The 21,954-nt window shown below is 41.0% G+C and overlaps 1 protein-coding gene across 1 annotated transcript in view; it reads right to left on the bottom strand.

Annotated features, from left to right (window-relative positions):
• Positions 1-21,954, bottom strand: part of TG (thyroglobulin) — a gene marked incomplete at its 3' end in the record, with an annotated part of 79,297 nt that overhangs the window by 37,768 nt on the left and 19,575 nt on the right. The window contains 7 exon segments of the mRNA XM_034759590.1: positions 7,192-7,416; positions 11,585-11,741; positions 13,429-13,583; positions 14,741-14,950; positions 17,501-17,701; positions 20,085-20,196; positions 20,673-20,785. Of these exon segments, the coding sequence (XP_034615481.1) occupies positions 7,192-7,416; positions 11,585-11,741; positions 13,429-13,583; positions 14,741-14,950; positions 17,501-17,701; positions 20,085-20,196; positions 20,673-20,785 (1,173 nt within the window).

Here is a 21,954-nt window from a genome sequence, read left to right as displayed (position 1 = left end):
CCAGCCTATTTGTTCCATTTGTTAAAGAGGTTTTCCAATGTATGCAGAAGGGATCATACAAATAAAAAAGAACCTCAAGGGAAGAAACTTTTTTTTTTTGTTTTACTTACAGATGAAATAAAGAATCTACAAGCCACGGGGGGGAGGGGAGGGGAGGGGAGGAGGAGTGGGGGAGGGCGGAGGGCAGAATGCAGAGGATGGTGGAGAGATGAGTTAAAGCATTTAAAATTTTAAAAGGAGAAAAACTTTTCAGAACTTTCTCCTCTGTTTCTTGTTGTAGAACTACAGAGTGGAAGTGGCATATGCCTGATATCATATGTATGTAAACAGGCAGAGTAGATTTATGTCTGGTTTATACTCTTACTTAATAGAAGCAAAAAGTGAACAGCAAGGAAAAAAGATGAAAGGATAAAGCAAAAATAGAGCTGTCGAGCCTGGATGTCTTTCTAAAAGATATGCCCGAGTTCAACCACAAATTATGCTCAATGAAGCGATTACTGGGTGGAGTTCTATGGCCTGTGTTATTCAGATCAAACTAGATAATCATAATAGTCTCTTTCTAGCTTAAAATCTATACATGTTAACCAGGCTGGAAACGAGAGGAGAGCCTGAATGAAACCCCAGATCTAAACTACAGCTCTGGACTTAATCTTTATACCCCTAAAATGGAAGAAACCAAAACCTTGGATCCAACACTTCCATATATGAGTTTGAAACTTGGTGCTGTTCTATCTAGATTGAGGCTCTCATGAGCAGGGGGCGCTGAATTCTCAACAGCAGGACCCAGACGATAAAGCACCTCACAGGAGAAGAACAAAGTGAGGCCAAGCCTGGCTGTACGTGCAAGAATCACCTCGTTTGTAAGATCTTTCCCCAGGAATAGCATTTATTCTGCCCCAGGACCAGGCCTCAGTGGAATGATTGCAGGGGAGTGGAAGGAAGCACCACAAGAGAAAGGCAGAGGGGAAAAAATGGGAATAGAAGGAGTAAAAGAGGGAACTTAGTTCCTTTAGAATATGCTAAATGCTTCTTCTAATTGTTTGGTGCTTAGACCTCATGGCGATAGGCACCTCAGAGATACCCCAAAGTCTGGGGATACCAGTGTTTGGGTAGAGTCTATCACAGAGAAAGGTTTGAGCTGTTAATTCAGTTGTAAACCTAGCAGCTTTTTGATTCGTACTGATCTCTGTTTGAAACAATTTTAATACAAGTTACAGAGGGGGGAGGGATCGCTCAATGGTTTGAGCATTGGCCTGCTAAACCAAGGGTTGTGAGTTCAATCCTTGAGGGAGCAATTTAGGGATCTGGGGCAAAATCAGTCCTGCTAGTGAAGGCAGGGGACTGGATTCAATGACCTTTCAGGGTCCCTTCCAGTTCTATGAGATAGGATAAGTATATCTCCATATATAAAATTCTAAATGGAAAAGGGAACTAGTATGAATTCATATCACCACCAAACTACAAGAGTGACTGATGAACAGGTGTCATGAAAGGCCTCAGATTGTCCTCCTGAAGTGAAAAGCTTTTCCAAGCTCACAAAGCCACTAGCTGGCTGTACATATTTAAAATTATTTTTCCACTAACACCTTGGCAATCATGAGATTTCTGTTGCCACATTCATCAAGGTTCAATTATGAACAACCGATCACCTCAAACTGACATATCCATAAAATACTCTATAGATTAGGATTAGTCAATGTAATGATAATGCAGATAAGAGTAAACTAAGACATGGCAAACATGAACAAAGAAACATCCATTTCCAGCCAGGAAAACATGTTCCTATATGCCTCCAATACAAGCAAACCTGAAGCAACAAATTCATGGAATCCAAGGTCAGAAGGGACTATTGTGATTACCCAGTCTGACCTTCTGAATAACTTGCCATAGACTTTCCCCAAATTAATCCCTAGACATGCCTTTTAGAAAAAGATCCAATCTTGATTTTAAAATGGTCACAATGGAGAATCCACCATGACGCTTGTTCCAATGGTTATTTACTCACACCATGAAAAATTTTACTTATTTCCAGTCTGAATTTGTCCAGCTTCAACTTCTAGCCATTGTATCATTTATACCTTTCTCTGCTAGACTGAAGATCCTATTATCAAATATTTGTTCCCCATCTAGATACTTATAGACTGTAATCAGGTCACCTCTTAACCTTTTCTTTGTTAAGATAAATAGATTGAACTCTTTGAGTCTACATTATAAGGCATGTTTTCTAATTCTTTAATCAATCATTCTTGTGGCTCATTTTCTGAACTCTCTCCAATTTAACAACATCCTTCTTGAATTGTGGGCACCAGAACTGGACACAGCATTCCAGCAGTGGTCACACTAGTGCCAAATATAGAGCCAAAATAATCTCCCTACTCCCACTTGAGATTCCTGTGTTTATGCACTCCTGGCACGCAATAGCTCTTTTGGCTACAGCGTCACACTTGGACCTTATGTTCAGCTGTTCACCATCACCCCCAAATCTTCAGAGTCTGCTTCCCAGGATACAGTCCCCTATCCTGTAAGTAGGGCCTACATTCTTTGTCTAGATGACAGGAAGGAAAATGTAATGGAGATGAAAAGGAAGATTAATGCACAGTGCATGTCTCAGAAGGAATACACTGAGCACAACAAATTCCTGAGACCACCAGAATGGCTCACTGCCATCAAGAGCTATCCAAACTGCCCTGTAGCAAGGGAAAAATGTCATGGAACAAGAGAAATAAAACAACTAATTAAATAAATAAGCTCAGGATCTGAGAAAATATTTTGTAGCTCAACAACCAACTGGACCAGGAAAGAGAAAAGAGAAAGGAAAATGGCTTTCACTGCTAATTATATTTAGCATGAAAAGGTAAATCTATTGAGGTTCTGATTGAAGAATCGGTCTCAGATGGAGTTTTTTCCATCTTCACTGCACTTGACAAAGACTCCTAAGTAATAAGTTACTAATATTATTATCATCCCCATTTACGTATGGGGAAACTAAGCCAGAGAGGATAAATGACTTGCCATAGGGCACACGTGATGCTTAATAGTTAGTAACCATAAACAACATATAATAGCAGAACCAGGTTAAGAACTCAGGAGTTCTACCTGCTAAATTCTGTGTTTAGAGACTCCTAGGCCATGACCTACTGGCCTCAGCATGCATTTCTAAACTAAGAACTAGAAAATGAAATCCCTATAAAAGCTAAACTCTGAAGCATTTTGCTCCACTCAACAGTTCTTTCAAAAGCCCATTAAAACATTCTTTTACAAAGGCAGTTGATAGAATCAGCACAATACAAAACAGAAGCCATCAAAATTAATTGTACTCTTAATGCTACAGCTAATGCATATTCCTGATCTTCACTTTCTGTAGTATTTATACATGATAGGTATAAAAAGGTCCACTCCATTTAAAAGTCCTCCTGCTCTGTGCGCTGCATTCCATTAAATTCAATGGCAAAAAATTACCTTAACGCTAAGTTAAGATTGCTTGGTGTTCTGTCGGTCCCTTGCAGAATGTTGAGCTGAGCAAAACTCAGATTTCTGAAACCCAGGAAATGCACAGTCCAGGCTGTCCAAATATTACGTTCCCGCAGAATAAAATTGATGTCCATGACTAAAAAATTGTAGCAACTTCCAGTCCAGGTTGGGCTTGTGATTAACTTTTCTTTAGTTATGTTAACTGAAGGGTGAGTTTGCAGCCATCAACTTCAGTGAAGTCTGTGATTCATCCAGTCATGAGTGCCTCTCAGCTTAACAGTGCATTGCAGAAGAAGGAAACCATTTTGTGGCAGCCTATAACTCAAGAACCTCATTTGACTCAAGTCAAATGAGCCCAAATATGGATCACTAATGCTAACCCATGCCTCAATGAGTCACACCAAATTTCAAAGGAACCTGAGCTACCCTTCAGCTTCTAGAGCATTTACAAAAGTCAAACATTAAGGCAAGAATGGATACTCTTCCCATTTTTCTCTATTGGCACATGTGAACTGTAAAAAAATTACATTTTCTTCAATATAGTTCTCAAATTTCAGTCCCCCAATGTTTTAGAGGGTGCCATGGCACTACCTTGGGTAAAACTCAACAGATTGAGAGCATTTTGACCCACATCACATGAATAGTTTGATCTAGTTCTGTGTGAAAAAACACAAAACAAAAAACAACCCACCTAGAATTTTTTTTGAAAAATGGTTATTTTTCAGGGCTTATATTTCTGCACTCTGTAGCTCAAATGACCCCAAGTTTGTCAATAACCCTACCCTGCCCCTTCCTGCGGCACACCAAATTTCAAAGGAATCCAACTAATAATGTCAATTTTAGAGGTGTTAGAAAGGTCGACCTTTAAACAGAAGTCATGATACAACCTCAACTTTAATGGCACTGCCATGCCACTATAAAAACAACCAGTTCCTTTATCACTACAGCAATACATCTTAATAGCTAGATTGCTGGAGGAATCCAGTTTAGGTCAACAGTTACTGAAAGCTGTTAACATATGATGAATGCTCAGGGGGAACTAAACTGGTGCTTTCAAGTCCATTTCCCATCCATGTTTGCACCATTGCTGCCTGTGACTACACTACAGGTTTTATTAGCCTGTACATAGGTGAAGAAATGTTCTGCTGACTCTCCCTGCTAAGCAGACCAGGTGGGTTTCATTGGCTCTCATCAGGAACATTTGTAAAAGGGGAAATGGGGGGAGGGCTTGTGAGGAGAATCCCTAACAGACAGACAGATTAGGAAGGCACTAGATCTAAACATTGTCCCACATCAGAGCTTTTTTTTTAAATTGAAAATATCAGTGAGCTTTTGGACAATACCATTTTACATGGTATATCTGCATATCTGAGTGTGTATGAATGGCATGGGATTTCCCTCCAGAAACTGGTGTAGCATAGGCTGTCTCCACTGCATTTTTTACCTTGAGTTAATTGACTGGCAATTAATTTGAGGACGTTAACATGTTGAGCCTAGCGTAAACTATTGACATTTGTAGCCTAGAACAAATGATTGGGAAGTGTCCACGCTAGCCTTGAAGGCCTTGTCTTCACTAAGAAAAAAAGGTATGTTTTTTCACATGTGGTAAGTATCATAAGGTACAATTCTAGTGAAGACAAGGCTGTTTGCAGTTTTAACATAAGTTAACAGGTTGAGGTGAACCCTAGGCTTCCCCATAGACTTTAGGTGACCATATGTTAGCTGACATGAGTTAGGAACACGTTTTCTCCTAGTGAAGACATATTGGTACAAAAACTGTGTGTTTAACTACTTTAGTTAGGGGTGTGATTTTTTTTTAATCAAAATAGTCATACTGGTATAACCCCTAAGGTAGATGCAGTAACATCAGGATAGTTTATTTCTCTTCCCATACACGAATAGGTACAACAGCACCTTTATACCAGTAGAAATACAGCCACCATAAGAGGGGTTGTATTGCTTTAATATCCTGCGATAGTGAAAGCATTACAACTTTATAGTGTAGGCCAGATACCAGTGTTTTCAACCCAGAACCTTTTGCCAGCACTAACATTCATAAAACTTTTAAAACAACAGAGAAAAATAAATGTTTTGCCAGTATTCCCACTGACAGCAAGGTAGGAGCTTCACTCCTTATCATCTGGCAACGCCCTGTTACTTATTTTTATTGTTTGTTTGTTTTTTCCTCCTCTTTAAGATATAAAAAGCAACAAAGGGCTGCAGCATGTTCAGAACTTTAAACATAAAAACTCCAGCTCATGTTTCCAGGCCAGCTACTTAGTTGGCATCGTAAGGCATTCGATTTTGTTTTTTAATAAAGAACATTAAACAGAACAATATGGGACTGAAACGAACTAAAGATGTTGTCAGTATTATCTGGTGCGGGAAAGCCAGGGCATCACTGTTTTTATTCTCGGCCCTCGGACAGAACAGTGACCTCCCATCAGGCTGCAGGGAAAGCAAACAAAGGGTGTCTGGGGTTTGACAAAGGATTGTGGCAGAATGGCAGATGTGCTCCTTCTGGGTGAAATTCAACTCTTTGCACCACCCACAGCCCCCAAAACAGAGTTTGGGTGGGAGTTAAGCAGTGCATAGGCCTGGGCTGGTTCTCTGTACTGGGGTGTATTTCACCGTTTATACCAATCAGATTGTTTGACCAGAGTGACATCAAGCAGCTTTCAGTGTTTTTGTTGCCCCTGTAATATGCCGACCGTAGGGAATTCTCCCAATGAAAACAGGGCCCTGTGTGCTTATTCTGGCAGGTTGTCTCCATATGAATTTATTCATTGTCAGGGGCTTTAAATGGACATGGTTTTCAAACAATAGCAAGCTAATGCTGAAGTTTGCTACACCAAGAGTATTTGCGTCAGGAGATTGGCCAACCCCCTCTCCTGCTCCTGCACCAGAGGAATTCCTGCTCTTACCCTGTAGTTCTGAAGAAATCCTGTACAGCTGGGAGATGTGGGGCCTGGGGAAGTTGGGGCCATTGAGAGTGGAGAGGGGTTGGAGTTTCTGGAGGGCTGGAGCATGCAGGAATATTGGGGGAAATTGACAGAAGGAGCAAAGTCACTAAGGGAAGGGGATCTAGGGGGAACGTGAGTCAGTGTCCAGTGAAGAAGGAGATACAGAAACCTAACTGGCAGAGCTGCAATCAGGTTGTGTGTTGGCTGGAGCTGAGAGAACTTCCATCTGAGTCTCGTACTGGCTCGTCCAGCTCCTGGGACTTTGCCCAGGGATACAAGATCCCAGGACTGCTGGCACCTCTGCAGCTGCTCAGTGAGCTGGATTCTATTCTGGTTCATGCATCGCCACCAGACGTTTTAGCAGAGTCTTTATTACTAGTGGTGGTGCACAAGCCAGAAAGAGCCTCCCCTGACTTTCAGATACCAGGCTGAACTTCCAAAAACATGATCGTCTTATTTATAAACTGAGCACATTTCAGATGACGTCTGAGGGTCAGACACAGAATCTAATGCTGCCCTTTGAAGAGATTCACTTTTCAGAGTGTAACTGAACTTTAAGGATAGCAAGAGTAGCACAGGAGTGGCTCCTTCCTCAGCGAGGGCCTTGCATTCATGCTTCACACATCCCACCCATAGGTAGAGACTGACACCTGAGAAGTGTGCCAATGAAAGTTTCTTGTTAATGTTCCAACTGTAACTTTGCCCTGACTCCCAGTAACCACAGCAACAAAGGAGGGAAAGTCAAAAGGAAACATACCACATCCTTGGGAATTTGGGATCGCTCTCGGAAGAGATGAACTTCTTCGAAATCCGCTCCTGCATCCGAGCTGAACACTAGGAGATAGGTCAAAATCTTCATCTCGGGGGAAACGAATGGACGTATCTGCTGGGAACTGTTTGGAGTCCAAGTGTAACACAAAGCCACCACTTTCAATCAGTGCTACAAAGCGTCCAATGAGATTCTCCCCAACAATTGCTTTTTCTAAAGGAAAAAGAAATAGAGCAGCACACTTATGATACTGGATCTAGCTGGAAAAAAATAATATCAGGCCAATAAGCTTTAAACAAAAGATACATATAGATTCGGATTCTCCAGATGCTTAAGGGAACAGCTTACATGTAGACGTCTGTATAATGCTTCCACAATGGGACCCCAGCCTGTTTGAGAGCATTTGGTGCTATTTAATACAAACAATAACCAGTCATTAATAACACCCCTGGGTAACTGGCATTTCAGATAAACAAAATTCAATTTTTAGTCTTGTATCAGATTTGGGACACAGAGCCAGTTCAGGATAACATGAATTTCAGAGAGTTAAAGTTTCGATAATCAGATTTAACCTGTACACATTGTTTCAGTGGACACTGCTTTCTCTCTCTTAGAATCATAGAGTCATAGGGTTTGATGCCAGAAGGGACCACCAGATCATCTAGACTGACCTCCTGTATATCACAGGCCACCTCCACCACCCAGCACTTGCACACTAAACCCAACAACCAAACTTAGATCAAAGTATTACAGCCCACAGGAGACTAAGCTATTATGTGCCTGAGGCAGAGAATAGGAGGTACCAAGATGTATCAATGCTCAAGGCTCCTGCAGTGTCAGGGAACTGGTTAAGAGAGATATACCCAGATAACCCTGGCAAGTGATCCACACCCACATGCTGCAGAGGAAAATGAAAACCCCCAAGGTCCCTGCCAGTCTGACCTGGGGGAACATTCCTTCCTGATCCCACATATAGCGACCAATTAGAACCTGAGCACGTGAACAAGAACCAGCCAGCCAAGAACCTGAGACAGAGAATGCTTGGTGAGACTTCAGAGTGCTGGCCCACCCCCGCCAATGACCCATCTCTGGCCATGGCCATTCCTGATGCTTTAGAGGAAGGAGATTAAAAAGAAGCCCAGATTACACTCGGCGGGGGTGGAGAGTGGCAAATCACTTCCTAACCTTTAACAGTGTAGCAACCAGCCTCTACTGCCCTGTGGCACCAGCATTGGATACTCACCTGTGCAGAGATGACCAAGCCCCTCTTCCCTGTAGCTCAGGATAAAGAGGAATTGGAGACTTGCCTTCCAGGGGAATGCGAGTATCTTTCCCTTTCCTTTATTCTGTGACCAAACAACCTGGCTATCCTATTGCTTCTGTAAGGACAGACTCCTACACTACGTATGTGTGGATTCCTTGGTTTGGCTGGGCCAGAAGAGAGACAGAGACAGCAGGGCTCTTGGAGGAGATTTTGTTTGCTAACCTTTGCTCAGAAGCTTTATGGCTTCATTTGAAATGTTCATGGATTTTGTTGCTATGAATTTGCAAGTTGAGAGCTTCCAAATGGCCTCCGAATAGCCATAACTGACGCCCAGCGTGATAATACATCAAACAGGAAGCATCCCAGGTGTACATTTTGTACTGTCCTTGGGTTCTCCTGAATGGAATGACAGCTTCCAGACTGTGAATGCTGGGTTTTCAAAGAGGGCATGGTATGTGCGTAAACAGAGAGCTAGGTATGCGCAAGTGTGCATCCTACGGTAAAATTATTTTCAGCAGAGCTGCCGACTCAAATCAATCATTGTACTTCTGCACTCTTCTGGGTCTAGTTTCCTGACTATGTGCTGTAACCTAGGAGTATCTGTCAGGCAGCTAATGACGCAACTCTATACAGCTGGCTGCACTGAATAGACTGTAGTGTTATTATGCTTATTCTGCAAGAACACTCTTCACCTGCAGCACAAAAACTAAATCAAGCGAAAACAAGAACACAGCTACAGCCATAAAGAAAGAAAAGGCCAAAAAGAGTGTTTGGAAAGACAAACAAGACTTTATATACAAAATGGCAAAAGATGCACAGATCACCGTAGCACAAAATGATATGAAGACACTCTGCAACATCACTAGACAGTTGTCAAGAAGAAAAACAATACCAACAAACCAATTCAAGGCAATAAGGGCAACTTAAAAACAAAGTCATCAGAACAATTAAATACATGGAGACAGTACTTTAGTCAACTACTGAATGGCAAGTCAGTGACCAATCCCTCAGGTACAAAGGAAGGAGAAGATCTGGATGTCAAATTAAGACCTAGCCCCAGAGCAGAAATAGAGAGGACAGTCAATCGGTTAGAAAGTGGAAAGGCACCAATTCCGGACAACATTCCATTGGAAGCTCTGAAGGAAGACTTGAACACAGTAAATATTTTGAAAGGCCTCTTACAAAAGATATGGGAAGAAGAAAAACTACCAAACAAATGGGAAAATGGTCATATAATGAAGCTACCAAAGAAAGGAAACCTCAGTCTGTGTAAAATCTGGAAGGGAATTCAATTGCTGTTTATCCCAAGTAAGGTATTTACACATATTATTCTAGACAGAATAAAGAAAGCAGTAGATTCAAAGTTAAGACAAGAACAGGCAAGGTTCTGACAGGGACATCATGTACAGATCAAATAGTAACCCTACATGTCATCGTAGAACTGTCAGTCAAATGGCATTCACCACTTTATATGAATTGTATAGATTTCCAAAAAGCCTTTGATACAGTGGATAGAACAGTTTTATGGAAGTTGCTATGCCACTGTGGAATCCCTAGATTCTCTGATCAGTGAATCATCTAAGAACTTTTGGGTCCTTGGATTCCAGTGGGATGGGTAAGCCATCCTCAAGACAAAAAGAAGGGAGGAGGAAGAAAAATCATTGTAAATGTTTTGTAATACTACTAAATATGACATGATAGGAACACCTCCTTGTGAAGCTATTTTGTGCTTCACAGATGCAGGTGAAAATTCTTCCTGTCTTCACAAACTGTACATACAGTACAGCCAAGGTGCAGACAGGGGAACCAAGATATTTCTCTGAGAGTGTGCAGGGAACAGTTACAATAGTAAGAAACTGAAGCTGGTACAACTTTAATTGACTTTTCTGCTCCCCTCGCAATCATTCAGGTGTATAGAATAGCTCCAGCATGAGAAAAATGGGACATTTTACATCAATTGAGACTGAATTCATACTTTCATCTGTATTGTTGTAGTGTTCAATCATTCCCTGAAAAGCATTTCAGGACTGGGGGGAAACGGTAGCGTGAACAGGGACAAAATGTATTCCCAATACTCTAGAAGACTGTTCAAAATAAATTTGAATATAAAACTGAATATAATTGTACGCGGATCCACCATACGCAAACAATGTAATATTCATGTTTCCCCAAATGGATGTAAACACAAACAGACCATGTAATTGTACGCTAACCACACAACCACTCCACTCAGAGCCAAGTTCTAAAGACTTTTGAACTCAGTTCCGATCAAGCAACAGCACTGGAGGGCACATGGAGTCTTGAAATCCCCAAATTAGAAGAGGGAACTTGTGGAGGTAGGGTTGGTTTTTTTTTTAAATGCTGGGAATGGCATTCCAAAGCCACAGTATTGCAGACATGCCAGCATGAGGGGCACCTGAGCTGGGGATAAATGCTCCGTCTCTTCTTTCTATGTTGGCAGAGGCCAGCAGTGTTCACAGCTTCTAGTCAAGAAAGGAGTGCCTTGCCCTGATTCTGTAGCTGACTCGGCAACCACACTGATGGACTGTGTGTGTACTTGACACAGGATTTAGGATTTAAAGAGTTAGGCACCCAGATACTATGGTGATGAGGGCAGTATAAGAACCTATATAGAATACAATAGTATAGGGGAGGAAGTTTGACAACAGATGCAAACTATGGCTTCCACCAAGTCCAACTCAAGTCGTATGTAACACAACTGTTCCCGCTGTTGGGGACATGACCAGTGGAGTGCAACAGCTGAGATGAGCCTGCCCATGTCAGAAACACAACGATTCTCAACACCAGCTGAGGGAGACCCAGATGGAGAGCCCTGTTTGATAACTATATTCAAACACGATTCCTTTTCATAGTGTAGTCACAGCCTGAAAATAGGCAAGTATTGATCCTTCTCAGAGCCAAATTTTGAAGGCCTTAAACTTCAGCTCCAATTCAGAGTGGGGAAAACACATTCCAGGACTGCCCCCCAATGCCACTTGGCATTCCTGACAGTTTTTAAGCTCATTATCTTCTCCCAGGAGTAGGCAGAGGAGTATAATTAACAGCCAAATAGGCTACATAAATAGAAACATCAACAGAGGGGGAAAAAAGACATACCGATATCATGTAAATCAGGGAGAGAAGCTGCTGGGATGTCTTCAAGCTGAGCTTTCCATGTGATGTTCACCCCCAGTCTGTCCACACTCAAACATTCCACCAGCACAGCAGAATCATCGCAAACAGAAACGGAACCCGTGTTTCCAAACGTATTTACCTTAATAATAATTTTAAAAAGAGACAGATTTTAAGGTTTGTGGCCTTTTCGCCCTCACTGCTGCCTCTGTATCAGAATATTTACACGGGCCTATGCTCAAAACAAGCATTTGACAAGAGGGGATGTTTTCAAAAGCATCTAAGTCCCATTTTTTAAAATGACCCATGCACTGAGAAGTCTAAGTACTACTGACTTTCAGTGAGCGTTAGGCTCCTAAGTGCCTAAGTCCCTTTTGAAAATGGGCCTTGGGCTTCTAAATCACTTGGATGCTTTTGAAATTTTTATCCAAGGTCTTTTTTATACACAAACCAGACATTGACTCTAAGATGTATTGCATTTACTATACATATTGTATTTACTGATACTTGTACTAGAAGAAGCCTGCTTAAATGATTTTCCTTTGTCACAATACCTGTGGCATAGACAATGCAACACACAGGAGATTTCACTCCCTGTCTAAGGTTTTTGAACTGGCCCTCACCACCCTCATGTCTGAGTAATTTCCATTTCATCTGACTGGCATGGCAGGGTTCCTAGTAGGCTCCATGGAATTCTCTTACCTTTTCTCTTTTTGGATAATACACATCTCTGCCTTAGGTAGGTGGGGGCTAAAACCTGGGTCCACTGGTTGCTGAGAAACTACCACATCAGTGCCACCACCCAAGAGCTCTGGCAGAATAGTGATTGACGGGCTCTGAGCCTCAGGGGTCAAGCACCACAGGATATGCCACCCATAGAGAACCTGCCTGGCAGTGCTGACTTCAGCTCTGATTTCTGGCTTCCAACTCCAGCTCTGATCCTTGGCTGCAGCTCTACCCACTAGGCCAGAACACTCACACCCCAGCTGTGACAGAATTCACTGGTGTTGTGGGAGTGGACTGGAGGGGGCAGGGTAATTGTTGTAAATGCCCATGCTGGTTATAGTAGAAAAGGTCTATCAAGCAGGAAACATCTGCAGCTTTACCTGAACCTGCCCACCACAGTTCAGCAACTATTTTAAGCAGCCTTAATGGAATAGTGTAAGTATCAAACTAGTTCTTATTCAGTATTTAATACTGATTGAATTGTATATTGTAGGAAACCTTAGCATGTAAGAGACAATAGAAAAACTGGAATTTTGCGTACAAAATGGAACAATTGTTATGCATTGTGGAGTGAAATTCACCCCTCTGCAAAAGGCTGTCACAGTGTCTATGTACCACTTAAACAATGCCTAGGCCTTGTGCTGGTCTTCCACACAGGGTTGAAGTTGACACAGTAGAAAGGGTTAACATAAGAAGAGAAGCATATCATAGTTTGGTGAAAGCTACCGAACTGCACGTTTAGGCAAGACCGCCTATGAGAAAACATACTAGTAATGAAATGAAATTCAAGAATGGTCAATTTGACCCTGATTATCAAAACAAACATCCTAACACAGAGATTTATTATAATGTGTTGTTAGCTGATGCTGCATGAATCAGAATATAATCCAGCTCACTCCTCTCCAGAGTTGAAAGTCTGTATAAAGTCCTGGAAGTCTGTGGAAAAATTCACTCCAAATGATCCAAATGAAATTTTTGGTCTGTGATCAGCTGTGAATGGGTTATCTATAAGACCCCATATTTTTTGTCTCTGCCTTTTCATGTCCAGAGCATAAGATGCTGCACACTTTTTTCACCCATCCAGAAAAAGTGACGTAGAATACCTGAATGTGACAGAAACCAAGGGCCTTCAATTCATCGAATATAAAGATCTGGAATGCCTGCAGTAAACCAGCGTAGTCAGAGCTGCAGGTCTTCTCAGAAGGCAGCAACAGCTCAAAGTGTGTTTGAGCTTGGACAGTCTGAAATAACTGGAGCTCTGAAAAAGAAAAAAAAGGGTGTTTAGTGCTCTTAATATTTATGATGCAACATTTACCAAAGCTGCCTTTCAAAATTACCTGGGGGAGGGGGTATAGAAAAGCCATTGACACTGCAAGCCAAGTTTTGATCTTGCATCAACACCTGTTCTGCAAATACTAAAGTCATTCAGAATTTTTTTTTTTTTTTTTTTTTAAAGAGAGACAACTGCTTAGGCTTAGGGTGAAAGATGGATAACATTTTAGATCGAGACCAGAATCCAGATCCAAATGTGTTTAACTTTTTATTTTATTTTATTTTATTTTATATGTGTGTGTGTGCGCGCACGCGCTGCGGGGGGGTGTGCTTTGTTGTGGGAAGGAATGTTTGAAACCAGCATTTCAATTTGGCCTATTGTAGAGACAAGGGTCAGCTGCAAAGTTGAGTTCCAGATCTGATCCATACTACCTCAAACATCAGTAGTGTTCAAGTCTGACATTTTGATCAGAACCCATTCCTGTCCAAATCATTGACAAGGCCAGTGGTAAGAAAGAACTGGCCACATGAGTTCAGAACAGACACATGCAGCTTCCAAGATTTGAGGTGATTTTATTCTTGAACAAAACAAAAACACCAAGCGGCAGCCAATGAAAATGGCAATAACCTGAGGGAACAGATTGCTACAGAAAGACACAGAAGTAACAAAGTTACTTGCTTATGCGAATAAACATTTGAGTTCTGCCAAATGCAGACATCTGGCACTCATCTGTTCTTTCAGAAGTAAGCGATTCCATCAGAGCCATTTCATGACACCAGCGACTTTTCACTTACAGAGAAAAATCTGCATTTAGATTAAATGTCCATCTATTTATAGCTCTATAATTACAGAATAAGGGGACTGTTCCAGGTCTGGAAGCAGCTGAAAGGCAAAGATGTGGATAAAGGCATAGAGCAAGATTGACCTACTGCACATGCTTATTTAGAAGCCACGGATCTCATTGCTTCCTCCTGTTATTGGAATTTAAAGGTGGCTTCAAAATGAGGGCAGCTTCTGTTAAATCTATTTACTTTCCCCCCCGCCTCCTCCCTGGTGAAGGTACAGGTACTAAACATGGGTGGCTTCTAAACATTGATCTGCGGTTAAATATGAGAACACGCCTCTGTAGCAGCTGTACTTACTCTGACAGCTTTGAGAGAGGGGGGGTTCTGAGATCCAACGGCGACTCTCTCTATCACACAGGAATGTTGCATTGGAAAAGGCGCTATGGAAGCCTTGACGACAAATCAGCTGGCACTTCTGAAAACTCTGATTTTGTTCAGAGACGTTGGCACAGAAAAGTGCTCCATTGACCACGTAAGACACATTGAAAGGCAGGAGGCATTGGGGACCTGGGAAGATATGAAGAAAAGGAACATGTGAAAGATAAAACTATGAAACATTCAGGATAAACTCTCCAAGTAACCCTCATCACCTCCCAGGTGTGCTAGACCTAGGCATATAGTTCCCACTGATGTCAATGGCTTTGATCCAATGCCCTTTGAAGCCAATGAAAGGACTTACATTGACTTCAGTGGGCATTGGACTGGGCTCAGAGACTGCTGCATGCATGGCTTGAAAGTATTATTTGGCCATTAGAGTGGAAAGGCCTTCATATCAATTTCATCCATCTCATCAGAAAGCTCATTTGCTTGCCAAATATAGCTTGTTTCCCCAAACACTGACTGTGTCATAGCACCTCCTCTTCATGTCACTCTTCAGTGCCGAACATTATGGTGTGGAGCTAAGAGAAGAATATCAGTTGCTCATTGTCTTAATTTCCAACTCTTATGCTACTTTACAAGTTTCCCTTATAGCACCTTTTTTAAAAATGAAGTGTATTATATCTCATTAAAAAGGTCATTGCAAGATTTCCTATCCTCTTAGTGATTCTAGATCAGCTCATAAGCCCAAAGCCAGAGACCAGGAAGGGAGGTGGTCGCTTGCTTTACAAACTCCCAAAGCAATTCCTGAGACTTCTGGAGACAAATACAATTATCAGCACAACAGCATCAGTTCTAACACATAACACAGGTAATTTCTATTATCACCAGTTTATCTGTTGTCATCGTAGGCGTTTAGGGCAACCTCTATTAATAACTCTTCACATGGGTCAATGTAAAACCAACCTGTTGTCTTCTGTATTGCTCTAATATTTTTCACAACCAACAGGCCACATTGTGCTCTCATCTATACTGGTCCAGTATGATTAATTCTAATGGGGTGTGCTGGTGTATCAAGAGCAGAATTTTCCCCAAAGAATGTAACATTTAGAGTTGCTGGCTGTACTCCTTTGTTTTTCCTGTATCATACATAGGTTTCAGCTTGGGTCCCTCATTACTGAACCCAATCAGTAACTTCCTTGTTTGATCCAGCCTCCAGTTCCTTCCTCATTCTTGTTAGGCTGACAAGCAGCTCACAAGAGAAAGGCTGTGTTGTCATTTTTACACTTCTGAAGCCCATTTGCTGTTGTTGTAGGAATGAACAGTGCCTTCACCATCCACCCGGTCACTGGCAATTCATCCCTGTGGCTTAACGGTCACTAAGTAGAATGTTGACTCCTCTCTCCCCAGCACTTTTAACAATCTACCTAGGAAAGTCATCACATCCAGGAACTTGCGTCTGAATTTACTCAGGTTTCAGAGTAGCAAAACAATACCTGGCACCCATGCAAAACCTGCCAACATCTTGGAGTGTAGCTTCCATTTTCAGCCCATACTCATGGAAAACTGCTATTGACCTTGAATGGGAGTAAGGACAGAGAAAGGACTTCCGAATTTAGGACCTAGTTTGGATCTTCTCCACTCATCCTTTCTGCCAACTCATGCTCTTTCTGGAGCCTTTCAAAAGCTCTTCCACCTTTCTCTGCTGCTCTTCTGACGCCCTGAGAGCATCCTGGTTTCCTAGGCTCCCTAAACATTATTATTTTGTCACAAGAGCTCTCCTACAGAATGCTCTATTGCTGCAATGTAATGTAGTACATTAGCTTCCAAATTCCTAAAGGATTCATCCATGTGACTAGCATACATTGCTGCAGCCCTGTGTTGAAACAGTTAGATACATGTGTAGATCTCTGCAAATCTCAGAATAACATAGGGAATCCTACATAACTTTCTTGTAGTTTGGTCTTTTTTCAAATCTACCAACAACATTCATTTCAAAAATAGAACAAAGTGCACAAGAATGTCCAGCAGGGGATAATTCTGGCCTTGAAGAAGTTTTTCTAGATCTAATTTCTGTGAAGTTATCATTGCAATTTGGACCATATTACTGAAAAATATTTAATTTGTTCTGCTTCAGTTCAGTGATGGGGAATCTATAACCGTTATTGTAAATTAAGTTTATCCAAATCTCTGAAATCATGCTGGAAATCTTGACAGAATTCCAGATCTTTGTGGCTTTGGCAAGGCAGGAAATACTCTGTGAACATGTAGTGTTTTTGGCCCATCTACTTTATCATCCTGGTCAAAGGCCAAAAGTAGGAATTGCAGAAATATACTTTTTTTTTTCTTTTTCAGCCAGTTAATTTTTTTCCAATCCAAGGGCAGGCTGAGACTGGGCTCAGTTCAAGTCTTGGGCAAAGTGTTCAGGGTGGTTCTTAGATTAGCATGACTGGCTCATCTGTGTTGACTCTTCATTGCCATTAAAATTGGCCACTGAATCCAAAAGCCCGCTCCCCTGCCCAACCAAACACAACCCTCTGAACTTTAAGGAAATTTGGAAAATGTGCCCAGCCTGGCTGGAGCCTCTAAATACATAGATAAATAAAAATAAATCTCTATAACAGATTGAACAGGAACCTTAAATCTCAACACAGCTAAATGTTGGGAAAGTTTAGATCAGGGTCCTGTTCTGGATCTGAACCTTGTGTAAATGTTATTTTGACTGTTGCCACAACTCACTTTCACATGCTGGCCTTTCTCCTCTTACTCGTGTTCCAGGCACCTCCTCTCCATTCTCAAAGATGCACCAACAGCTTTCCTGATCCTGGTCACACTGGACTGGTGAGAAGTTCCCATCGTCCCCTTCACACTGAGGGATGTACCCTTTGCCAATTTCTCGTAAGCTAACTTTGGACTTCAGCATACTACAGAAACCAGGACCTTTAAAGACAAGGAGATTGATTACAAGGGAAAGAAGAGCAAAAAAGGAGAAACTCTGAGCACCTACAGAAATGAACTTCAGTATTGTACAGTAATTGTCCAAAACACCAAATCTTACCATATTGGTACTTTAAATTTGGGGGCTATTACTGAAGGAAACAGAGATTATAATGGACAAATTGTCGTGAGACCATAGTTAAGTTTGTATCAGTATAGATATACATGGGACTTTACTATCTCTGCAAAATGCTGCCGTTTTGAACCATTAATATGCAAGCTATCTGAATCTTCATAAAGGTGATCTTGTATAAATACAATACTGATGATACTGATATGTTTTCATATTTAAAACAATTTTTCTTCAATTGTGCTTGAGCACTTTCTGTGTTCACTTTCCATGAGTATTCCAGTGAATAAGCTTTAATACTAGAATTGGAGGGGGGACTGACAGTTTTCCCATGCCATGAAAATTTTCAAGATTAAAAAAAATATTCCCATCCTGAACTGGTACAAAACATTGAAATCTCAAAATTTTTTGCAAAACAATCAAACTTTTTTGGGTCATGTCAGTAAAAATGTTTCATTTATATAATTTCAAAGTGTTACATTTTGATTTTGACCTTTTTATATATTTAACTTATTCCTTTATTTTTTTTTATCCTTATTTTAGTATGAAGAGGCTTGGAAGGATTAGTCTGTTTATTAGTAAATATCAGTAAACATCCATTTCACCTTACACACACAAATCATCATCAAAATTTACAGATAGGCAAAATGAAAAAAATGCTGCTTGAGAACCTATTAGAGTTTGATTTAAGGATATTTACTTTGTACATTTTGACATAGGATGCTGACAATTTATGTTTTTATAGAGCTTTAACTTTTGAATCTCAAAATCTACTGTTATTAAATAATTATTGTCTGCCCTCTCTTGCCTCACTCACTCTCTCTCTCTCTCTCACACACACACACACACACACACACCCCCCATAATTTCGAGCAACTATGAAAATTTTGATTGATTAAAAATTTGGTCAAAGATAGACCTTGATATTATCTATCAAAATTATACAAAAAATAAAAATCGAATTCTGTCAAGCCTAAATGTAAATTAATTAAAATTTTCAAACAAAAAGTCATTTTGAACCAAAAAAATAAATTTCTCATTTTGAACATGTTGAAACAGAATGTTTCATCAATTTCAAATTTTTGGTCCCCAGATGTATTTGTTTATCTATTTTGAACCTGGAGATCCATCAAAACCGACTCTTTCCTGTGAACTGTTTTCATTTTGATAAATTGGCATTTTCTAACAAAAATATTTCATTAGAAGATTCCCAACTAGCTCTATTTATTAATACTAATACACACAAAATATCTAATTTTATGTGCCCAACCCTGCCAACACTTATGAACACGTAACTATACGCTCATGAATAGTTCCAATGAACTCAATCCCAGCTTGGGGCAAAGTGTTCAGCCTGGTTCTTACTCAATGGGACTGAGCTTGTATGTAAAATTACAGAGATGTAAGATCTTGCAAAACTGGAGACTAAGCTTATGCTCTTGCATATGTAAATTGTGTATATTCACAATCCACTGATAATGAACAGTCTGAAAGCAGAAATTGTTCGCCAACAATTTCAGTGAAAAGAATAAATTCAAGGGTTTTGCAATCTTTTTTGTGGACAATTTGCAAACATAAAAAAAGCAAAATTTGTTAAATAAATGATTTGTAATGATTTATTCAGCCACTAGTAAGACGTATTGAAGGCATCTTGCAATTTTTTTAATAAACAAACTAAATGTATTTTAATGTGCTGAAAGCCCTAAATGGCACAGGCAAAAGGGACTGATTCACACCTATCTTTTAAAAAGATAAAAGGTTCTCAGATGTCCAGACAGGCCTGCTCCTATTCCACTGAGCTGCTAGGCACAATTCTAGGGTGTCATAGCAACTGTGGAATCTCACTGAAGCCGGGCCACAGATTGCCATGTAAATAGATATTTTATACCTGCTGTGATTTTGTATATATGCTATTTTATAGCCTTTGGAGGAGGATATTTTGAAGTTCAATGGTACTCAGAGACTTCCTCATAATTTATACCTCAGCATGAACCATGGGACTGTAAAATCCAGAAACCAGACCTCCAGCTGATGTAAATCAGTGAAGCTCAACTGAAGCCAACTTACAACCATTGAGTACATAAGATTAAGGAGGCTGACTTGATCAAGGGGACACTGCAAGTCAGTGGCAGGCCCAGGAATAGAACCAAGCCTCTCGACTCCCAATTGTGTAATAGAGAACCTGTCAGACTGAGGCAATAAATGGTTAAGTTTCAAAGTGGTTTAGCCAGCAAGTTGGTGAATACCAGTACTTACAGAGGGGGCTGCCATCTGAATCCTTGCTGCTGTGTTGAACTACGGTTCCTGACGTGGGATCCACACACCAAGCACCTGTGTCTGATTTCTGTAGCACAGTATATTCTCCAGTCTAAGATGGACCAATTACAATGTCACTGTAGGGTGATGTACTTTACACAGAGCTGTTGCTAATGCGCAATGTGCACCAGAACCCACATTTCAAAAGCCTTCGTCATAGAATCATAGAAATGTAGGGCTGGAAGGGACCTCAAGAGGTCATCAAGTCCAGCCCTCTGTACCGAGGCAGGACCAAGTAAACCTAGACCATCCCTGACAGGTGATTGTTCAACCTGTTCTTAAAAACCTCCAATGATGGGGATTCCACAACCTCCCTTGGAAGCCTGTTCTATACCCTATCGGGGATCAATTTATCACGTCTAGTGTAGATAAATCTACCTTAAGGGTGACGTGAACCCCCAGGGGCGCATGGTGGAAGCTCCTCAGCACAGGAACTGCAATTGCCTGTGACCTTGCCAAGGCATTAAACATGGTGGGGAAGGCTCAGTTTGCTCCTTCCCTGCCCATCCCCCAGTTATACTCATTTACCTCAAGACAGGAGGGGATGAACAGGTCTGCAGCAGTAGCCCTGAGCTTTGATCCACTCTGTTTCCAGCTGGAAATTAACGCATTGGCTCGAGATCGCTGACATGTCGTCTGGCCTTTGAGAGAGAAAACGTATGGCTGAATGAAGGAAATAAATCTGATCTCCTCATGCCTTCCTGAATAAGACAACATCTGACTAGGCTGACCATATGTCCTATTTTGGCTGGAACAGTCCCTTTTTAAAGTTCTGCCCGTCCCGACTGTTTTGTCAAAAGTGGGCATTTGTCCCATTTGTTCTTGCCAAGAGCAAACAGGACAAATGCCACTTTTGTCAAAAAGTGAGGTGTGGAGGAACATGTGGTGAGTGAGCAGCAATGCCAGCCCCATGCGAGGGGGAGGCAGGGCCCGGGCGAGCAGCAACCCCAGCCTCGCGCAGACATACAAAAGAACATAAATTGTTGGGCAAAAGTCAACATGGTTTCTGTAAAGGGAAATCATGTTTTACTAATCTATTAGAGTTCTTCGAAGGGGTCAACAAACATGTGGACAAGGGGGATCCAGTGGACATAGCGTACTTAGATTTCCAGAAAGCCTTTGACAAGGTCCCTCACCAAAGGCTCTTACGTAAATTATGTTGTAATGAGATAAGAGGGAAGATCCTTTCATGGATTGAGACCTGGTTAAAAGAAAGGGAATAAATGGTAAAATTTCAGAATGGAGAGGGGTAACTAGTGGTGTTCCCCAAGGGTCAGTCCTCGGACCAATCCTATTCAACTTATTCATAAATTATCTGGAGAAAGAGGTAAACAGTGAGGTGGCAAAGTTTGCAGATGATACTAAACTACTCAAGATAGTTAAGACCGAAGCAGACTGTGAAGAACTTCAAAAAGATCTCACAAAACTAAGTGATTGGCCAACAAAATGGCAAATTAAATTTAATGTGGATAAATGTAAAGTAATGCACATTGGAAAAAATAACCCTAACTATACATACAATATGATGGGGGCTAATTTAGCTACAACTAATCAGGAAAGAGATCTTGGAGTCATCGTGGATAGTCCTCTGAAGACATCCATGCAGTGTACAGCAGCAGTCAAAAAAGCAAACAGGATGTTAGGAATCGTTAAAAAAGGGATCGAGAATAAGACGGAGAATATCTTATTGCCCTTATATAAATCCATGGTACGCCCACATCTTGAATATTGCATACAGATGTAGTCTCTTCATCTCAAAAAATATATACTGGCATTAGAAAAGGTTCAGAGAAGGGCAACTAAAATGATT

Source organism: Trachemys scripta, chromosome 2, assembly GCF_013100865.1.
Source record: "Trachemys scripta elegans isolate TJP31775 chromosome 2, CAS_Tse_1.0, whole genome shotgun sequence".
Lineage (NCBI taxonomy): Eukaryota > Metazoa > Chordata > Testudines > Emydidae > Trachemys > Trachemys scripta.
The sequence above is the reverse complement of the archived record's forward strand: the minus strand, read 5'-3'. Positions and strand labels throughout refer to the sequence as shown.